This window comes from Humulus lupulus, chromosome 9, assembly GCF_963169125.1.
Source record: "Humulus lupulus chromosome 9, drHumLupu1.1, whole genome shotgun sequence".
NCBI classification, from domain to species: domain Eukaryota; kingdom Viridiplantae; phylum Streptophyta; class Magnoliopsida; order Rosales; family Cannabaceae; genus Humulus; species Humulus lupulus.
In genome coordinates this window covers 43,256,623-43,265,597 of record NC_084801.1, presented here as the reverse complement: position 1 = coordinate 43,265,597, position 8,975 = coordinate 43,256,623, and the positions used below count along the sequence as shown (strand labels likewise).

General features: G+C 35.3%; 1 protein-coding gene across 1 annotated transcript; it reads right to left on the bottom strand.

The window, feature by feature from the left end:
- Window positions 1–3,713: 3,713 nt before the first annotated feature.
- On the bottom strand, window positions 3,714–4,508 carry LOC133800561 (pathogenesis-related protein PR-1-like). Its single transcript, XM_062238559.1, has one exon. It carries the CDS (start codon window positions 4,420–4,422, stop codon window positions 3,871–3,873), a length of 552 nt encoding a protein of 183 aa, XP_062094543.1. The 5' UTR covers window positions 4,423–4,508; the 3' UTR covers window positions 3,714–3,870.
- Window positions 4,509–8,975: the final 4,467 nt, after the last annotated feature.

Genomic DNA, 8,975 nt, shown 5'->3' with positions numbered 1-8,975 from the left:
TATTGACTAAGAACTTGCAATGCTTAAGGTCTCTTAGGATTTGCAATTTTGTAGGGTTTTGACTTGCTCAAGTTGGCTTGTCTTTACAACAAAATCTCTGCCGATGCCTAGAGCTCTTAAACAAGAGCTAATTACAATGTTTATCATAATTACAAGGTAAATACACAGTTTACATAATGGAGAATTGGAAAAAAAGTGTTAAGTGGGTATAGCGAGTTGGATACAGCTTATTCAACATGCAAACTGACTTCTCCTCTTCCTTGAGTAGCTTATTTAGAGTTGGTCGAGGGGCTTTGGGTGCATGGAGTACGACTACGACCGGAGAATTGGCAGATAGTGTCAAGCGGTGCAACACCACTTCTTGAGTGTGATTCTGTTATTCTGACCATCGCCATTGTAGATTATACAGAAGGGATAGTCACTTTCCCATGCAACCACCACATTTGTCAAATGTATGTGGTTATGTGTGCTTTATAAAAAGGACACGATCCCTACGGTTGGGAATTTATGGCTTACACACTCTAAATCAACAATGAATAATAAAAATAACCTCAATAATACAATCCCTAGAGACTAATTAAGAATCACATGCATAATATGAATTATGAATGCAAATTTTGAAATTTCAAAGATTAAAGCAAAATCTAAAAAATGATTTAAAATGAGAGTGAAATTACACCTCCTAAATAAATGAAATCCTCACATAAAATATAATAAAACCCCTCCCCACTTCCCTACACTCTCATACACTCAATCACTTGAGTCAGCCCCAAATTTGCGACAAATTTATAATTTCTTCATATTTTGAAAATATATATCAATACATTTAAAAATTATTAATTACTCATCACAACTTAATTATTACCCAAAAATATTTTAAGAGCATAAAACAATTACTTGTATATGGAGTAACCATTAATTACACATGCATATATCTCAAGAATATATTGAAAGATAATTTGTCTAAAATATGCCATACATATTTTTTCAAAAAGTGTCTCGGGAAGAATATATCTTCTTGTCTACCTCTATTATTGGTCTCATACTATTAATCTAATCTTATTTTGATCCTTAAACTTCATAATGTTATTTAGGCATTTGATTTTGTTTTTTCTTCCTTGTTTGTTTCTTCTGCTTGTTTTTCCATAATAAATAGATACGAAAATCATAATCCAGCTTCTTAATCTCATTATCAATTTTGAATTTCAAATGAAAAGTGTTCACACCATGACACTCAAGTTGTCAAAATTTCTCATTTGACTCTGTTTCACTTTGGAGTTAAAAAAATTATACAAAAATATGTTGAAACTCAAATTTTAGTTGGGTAGGTTGGACAAGCCATATGTCCAAACCGATGGATGCTCAATCTTATTTAAAATACTTATGTAAGTTTTACAAAGGCTACTTTGGGTATTTTATTTTACCATTTAATTGATTAAAAAAAAGAATACCAATTTTAAGTGAAAATAAATTTAATCTATCTTTACTCTAGTGAAAAACCACATTGCTTTATATATCTGAATATTAATTTTGATATTTGACATTTGATATTTAGATAACATCAAACTATATAAAGCAAAAAAAAAAAAAGTTAACAAAATTTAAATTATATAAATAATTTACAAAAATGTCTAAAAACTAGTTTAGATAATGAAAATATAATGTTTTATAAGTTGTTTTAGAGAATTTCCAAGGAGGATGAGCCATGAGTCAACAAAATCCAGCATTTTTCTCGAACTAAATCATGACCACATATTAAAATACAATTTTTTTATTTGGTTTTATATTTTAAATGAAAATAAAAAATTGCCATTTTTTATTGAAAAATGTTTAAAATACTATTATTAAAAGGGAATTTGTAAAAAATATGGCTTTTATGTTATTACTGTGCAAAATATGGGAGTTATACTTTTCCTAATTTGTATGAGAAAATTTATTAAAGAAAAAAAAAACAAAGTATGAGAAATATAATTACTAGCTAACTAAATATAGAAGCTAAATTTAAAACCAAAACACATCTGCCAAACAGAGGTACTATTGCAAATTAGCATTCCACTGTTCTCTCTCTCAAACCCTAGCCACACAAACCCTTTCTCTCTCCAAACCCAACCGCACAAACCATTTTCTCTTTCTCCCATTCCCCATTTCCCATCTCTTTTCTCTTTCCCTTTGCCCTAGCTGTCGCCTTCTTGTGTTTCACTCGCCTGCCTCACCATCACCACCATCATCTCCGACCACCTGCCCTCACCACCTGCGATTCACCTTAGGCGCACACCTCTGCAAAACCTAGCCCAGAACACCTACCTGCGCCATCAACTCAATACCCCAGTGCCTAGCTCCGCACGAGGCAGGCGCGCAACCAACTCCCCAGTCACGAGCCACCTCTTAGCTGTAAGCTCCCACGAACCTAGCCCCAATTCGCACATCTCTGCACAATTCCATTCGCGAGCCCCCAAATCCCTGGAGACCTGAATCCCATAGTCGCACTAACGTGCGCAATTTCAAGCTCAGGTGTGCGAGCCCAGAATCTGAGTGACCCAGCTCTGAGAGTCTGAGCCCATCCCCACGACAATCCACACCCAGACGCGAACCATCCCTTACCTCCATCTCCGTCGCTGGGCCTATCTGAGAGTCTCGTTGATCCCGAGATCCATCGACACCCTTATGCCATTCAGATATGAATTTTTTTTTTCAAATCTGAATATTTTTTACGTTTTCGAGGTGATGCATGGAGGTGTTCGGAGTGGAGGGTCGACAATGACAGGCAGGCGACGACTAGGGTTCTTCGTGAGGGAAGAGAAGAAGATGGGAGAGAGAGAAAGGGGGTGGATCCTTCTTCTTTTTTCTTTTCAAGTCTATGGTAACTGGTTACCTTCATGTTCTTTGTGTGTATATTTCATGGGGTGATTGGTTACCTTCACGTTCTGAAATTTGTGTATACTTCTGAGTTCTTATGGTTAATGGTTACCTATGTTACTAAAATTATAGTTACTTCTTTTTCCTTTTTTTTATTGAAGTGTTCTTCCTGTTTTTCTTTCAAATTTGATGTTTCTTTTCATATTTAATATGAGTAACCCGTCACCTCTCTTATGGTAACTAGTTATCCCTCTTATGGTAGAATGTTACTCCTCTCAGGGTAACTAGTTAACTTACACAGGCTTTAAAAAAAATGTACAATGTAAAAAAAGAGGAAAAAAAGTGTTTATAATAAATAAATAAAAAATAATAAACACAATTCATATTAACAAAAAATTTACAAAACAACCAAAAAAAATTTAATATAAAAATAGTTTTCTAAAATTAATATAAAAAAATAAAATAAGCTAAAAAAATAATAATCAAATTACAAAAATACCATTCCAAATTAATAAAACTTGATTAAGAGTAAAACTATGTCATAAACCAACTTTTATACAATAATATGAGAAATTAAACTTAAAAAAAGAGAAAAATATAAAAAAAAGCCGTAGAATAACTTTTTTTTATTTTTAAAAAAGCTATTTTTTTACAAAATTTATTAAAAATCTCATTTAAAATGTAAATTCCTCTTATTAAAAGCTCCATATGAATGCCACATGCTTCTTTTATTTTTCATTAATTAATAACAAAAAGAACGACATTAGTGGCAAATTAATACAAGAGAAAAGTCGCTGAACCTAAATAAGGACATCTTGAAGAAAAGTTCATGAGATAAATATTAGATTAGGGACCAATGTTAGAAGTAACTCAATTCATGATCTTTATTCAGTATTATATAATTTATCCTTACCATAATAGTAATTTGTTTAAAAGGGCATAGTATCACCAACACCTAATCACACTACCACCAAAACATGAATTGTATCACTTTATGATACTTACATACGTATTTTAAAAAGGTCTTTGGCCAATGACATTACCATGTGGGTCATAATTACAAGAGATGAAAATGTCTCCATTCCAACAAGTGACTTTAGCACAACCAACCTTCATAGTATGCCTCCAAACTATCTGGGTATAATGCAGGCACTCTTGGTTTTCAACACAAGAATTAGAGTAATGATCATAATACCTTCTTTCATCACCCCAAGCTGCCACTGCTTCACCTGGACTCCAATCTTTCCCACTTCCCCAGAACAAGTTCTCACCATAATCGCCCCCCGAGTGGACCAATGTGCAGTCGCCACGTCGCTGGTTGGCCCACCAATAGGGATAATTGGCAAGCCTTTTGCTCCATCTTAGTGGAGGGAGTCCTATCTTTGATCTTAAAATGTTTTGTGGAGTCAAAAATTGGTCAATAGTAGTAGAGGTGTATGAAGTGGTGGTTAGTTGATGGCTTGAAGGAATGTTGTGAGTTGGGAGTGAGAAAGTGATGGAAAAGAGCAAGGAAAATGTGAGAAAGATTGTTAAAAGCCCAAGTGAGGATAATAAGGACTTGATCATATTGATGATGAGGAAGAGAGAAAGAAATGTAACTTAATTTGGGGGTTGATAATACCAAAGTGTTTGTTGGTATAGATTTATGTGGGTTTGGTTTTGGTTTTTTATACATGGTGAGGTGAGAGTGAAGAGTGAGAAGGAATCGTTTCACATGTTGAGGGCCATAGCTTTTAATAAAAGTTGAGGTGTAAAACATGTAATGTCCAAATAGGAGTGAACTATATAATAATAAAAAAAAGTGAAGGTGTATGACTTCCATTTATTCAACTTTTACAACTACTTTCAATCATTTGGACCTTAGATTATTAAGCTTCTCAATAATATTATATTGGAAAATTTCATAATAGTGTTATATAATAAAATATTTTTTAAGAAAAATATATATGGGTGCACTTCTTGAATGTCTTATAATTTTATTTATTTTTGTGAAGTCTTATAATTTAATTACCTATTAAGTTTGAACCTCTATGAAACTAAATTGGGGAATTGACATATATGAAACAACATTCTTAATGAATGCTAGCTTAAAATTTAATTAGTTTAAATATTACATGTAGTACGTAGAAAATAATAATTTGATAATATAATATAATAGTTTTTTTTCCTTGCTTTTGAGTCTCTAATATATTAATTTTCAAACAATTATTTATACGTACAAGCATAAAAGAAAATGTAATATTAGCCTAAATTCACCTCCCGCAAAGGAAACTTTTGTAATTGCAATAACTTTCGATTCAACTTAAATTAGAAAGTTGCAACACAATATAATAATAATAAATTAGAAAGTGAATTTAAATAAAAAAAAGAATCAAAATACAAGGCCCACAAATTATAATCAAAATTCAAAATAAAGTGTCATTTATCATATCCTTTATGACGCATGGGATTTTGCAAAGGAAAATGTAAAGTTATTTTACAATTTTTTCTCATATTATAATATATATATATATATATATATAAATAAAATATAAAGAGACATGTTCTAACCAAAATAAATAAATTAGAAAAATTTGAGTCCATAGGTTCTGTAATAGTAGGTAGAATTTGTCCATGTTATCTTAAATGGTTGACGTGTGTTGGTGGTCATTTATTTTATAAGGGAAATTTGAGTTTTAATGTAAGTGACACTTCGTTTGAAAAATACCCTATCCCTATAAGCCTCTCGTTTTGGTGCTACTAATGCCTTTACTACCCAAAATACCCCTGGCATAATTTTCCCTCTCTTTTTCTCTTAGTCTTCACTTTCTATCTCTTATTTCCCTTTCTATCTCTCAAACTCTCGTACACACAAAAAAAGCCAGCCACCATTAATTTGCATTTCGGATCTAGGGGCAAGTTGTGAGTCCTTTCAAGTCAAGAAACTTCATTTTGGATTTCGGATCTAGGGGAAAAAATCGTATGGGTAAGTATATATTTGTTATATGTAGTGAGGAAACTTGTATGGTTACATTACTTGTCTTATTTCGAACAGATCTATGTATGCCTTCATGCTTTATTGCAATTTTTCACGGAATGAATTTTGGATACTTCGTGCGTTTTTTTCTGGAATTTTTTCCTACCTCGATGAGTTTCGATGAAACTCGATAGGTCTCAATGTGTTGCATGCATGCTGGCTCGATGGTCCTCGATGGACCTCGACGTGCCTTGATAGTGTTAGGATGTTAGTACCTCGATGGTACTCGATTGTACTCAATAAAACTCGATACGTGTATAAGAGTTTAATTGGATTTAATAACTCGATGGTACTCGATTGTACTCGATAAAACTCGATAGATGTATAAGAGTTTAATTGGATTTAATAACTCGATTGTAGTCGATTGTACTCGATAAAACTCGATAGGTGTATAAGAGTTTAATTGGATTGTTTGCCTCGATTGTACTCAATAAAAATCGATAGGTGTATAAGAGTTTAATTGGATTGCTTGCCTCGATAGTCCTCGACTGTACTCGATAAAACTCGATATGTGTGACCTCGATAGGACTCGACATATATCGATAGAAATCGATATTTTCTGTTTTATGTTGTAGTTTAACTTTTTGACCTTTTTTTGTTTTTTTTTTTTTTTTTTGCATATTCGACTGTTTCCGTATTTGTTGTATTCAATGGTGTTTGGGAACTCGAAAATAGGGATTTGATTTTCAGAGATGCTGAAAATCAAGTTCTGCCCGTGGAGAAGGGTGTGACATATGAACAACTGCTTAACATTCTGTACGATGAGCTTGAAGTGGATAAATGTGTGCATGACTTGAAAATTGAGGTCCCGTACACATGCCTATCACAATCCGTCAAACCTACCGTTATAAAAAATGATAGGCATGTGCGTGCATTCATTGGGTTAGCATCGAAATCTGTAGAGAAGTTCATTCCTCTATGTGTCACATTGATTAAGAAGGGAGGTGTAAGAAATGCATCGACTTCTGCCAGTGTTAATAAAGAAGTTCGATTTGAAGAGAACATTTCTCCTCCATGTCATGGTTTCAAAGGAACTCAAGGTGACGTTGGAACATGTGTTCCCGAGACAAATCCAGATGTCATAGTCCATGATGATATCCCGGTTAGAGATCCTTCATATGTGCATGACACGGCGGAGTACGATCCCTATGGCTACGAACCTTATGTCAATGACGATCCTGTTGCTGATGCAATAGATCTTGGTGGGCCAGATGTTAGGGCAGATTTTCCAACATAGAGTTCAGATGTTATGGTAGATGAGGAGCGCAGAATAGAAGACCGGCAAACACCTGGGACCAGCAGTAGTCGTCCAGGTCCAAGTAGAACCGATGATAGTTTTAGATGGAGTTCTCCATTGGACTTAGGTGAAGATCGTAGAACATGGAGTGCTCCCATGTTCACCAAAGAGGATATAGAGGCCTCACATCAACATCATTCCTCAACTAGCAAAGCTTCAGGAGAATTGCACCTTGGGAAGTTCTTTCAGAACAAGCTTGAATTGAAAACCAAAGCCTCCATATTTGCGATGAATAATAATTTTGAGTTTATGGTGAAGAAATCTGGGACTGATGTGTGGTACATTACCTGCAAGGATCCTGATTGTGGTTGGAGATTGAGGGGAAAGAAAAAAATGCGATCTGAAATGTTCGAGAATACTGTATACAATGAAGTACACACTTGCTCACAAGAAATTCGAGTTAAGGACCACCGTCAAGCATCACCGTGGGTTGTTGGGCACCTAATCAAGAGGAAATTTGCTACTGATGGTACTCGGTACATGGCAAACAACATAAGGGAGGACATGAAGCACCATTTTGGGGTTGAAATGAGCTATCAGAAGGCGTGGAGATGCAGAGAAAATGCTCTTATGTATGTCAGAGGGACACCTGAGGAATCATACTCCAAGTTACCTGTGTCAGTTGGAGCATAAGAACCCAGGTACAATTAGTGATTTTGTAGCAGAAGATGGTCGTTTCTTGTATTGCTTCTTTTCCCTCGGTGTTTCTAGGTGTGGTTTCCAGTACTGTCGTCCTGTAATTTGTGTGGATGGCACATTCTTGAAAAATAAGTATGGTGGCCACATGCTCTGTGCTGTTGCGTTGGATGCAAACAACCAGTTGTTTCCAATTGCGTTTGCATTGGTGGACAGTGAGAACCATAACTCTTGGACTTATTTCATGAGAAAATTGAAGGAAGCCATAGGGGACGTTGAGAACCTTGCTTTTGTATCGGACAGGCATAAAAGCATTAATCATGCTTTGGAGCTTGTGTTCCCAGATGCGTATCACAGTGCATGTTACCATCATATCTGTATGAATGTTGTGGCAAAATTCAAAACTAACCATGTGCAAGACATCATGGGGTGTGCAGCGTATGCATTTCGAAGAACGGAATTTCACAAGTTCTTTGACAAGATTAAGGTGATTGATCCACCCATTGCTCAATATCTAGAGGGAATTGGCTTTGAAAGGTGGAGTAGTGCTTATTTTCCTGGTAACCAATACAATATCATGACGAGTAACTACGCAGAAAGATTTAACAATAAGACCAAGGAGGCAAGGAGCTTTCCAGTCGCCACTTTTCTTGAATTCATAAGATTCACTCTTCAGTCTTGGTTTGCAGATAGACGTGAAAGAGCTGCAAAAGAAACAACTGTGTTATCACTTGAGATGGAAAAGGATTTGAAGCAAATAGGTGATAAAGCAATTTTTTTAGATGTCCAAGTCTTGGTTATCACGAATTTCTTGTGGTCGATGGTAATGGTGATGGTGAGGTGAACTTGGCCACAAAATCATGCTCTTGTGGCATGTTCCAAACCATTGGGATACCCTGTGTACATGCTTTTGCTGCAGCTAGAAAAAGAAGCATAAACATTTACTCATTGTGTTCCCCTTACTATAGAATCGAGGCATTGAAGGACACTTATAAAGATACAATTTACCCTGTTGGGAACGAGGATGAATGGGTAATCCCTGATCACATCAGAGATACGGTTGTCGGCGTCCCCGCTGAGAAAACCCCTGTAGGAAGGCCCAGGAAACAGAAAGTGGGTAGGCGAAAGACAAATCGCTATGCTTCATGCGGGGAAAAGATTGTCAAGCCA

What these genes read in the sequence shown, in the direction of transcription:
- LOC133800561 (XM_062238559.1), bottom strand. Translation starts at nt 4,422, where the DNA reads ATGATCAAGTCCTTATTATCCTCACTTGGGCTTTTAACAATCTTTCTC.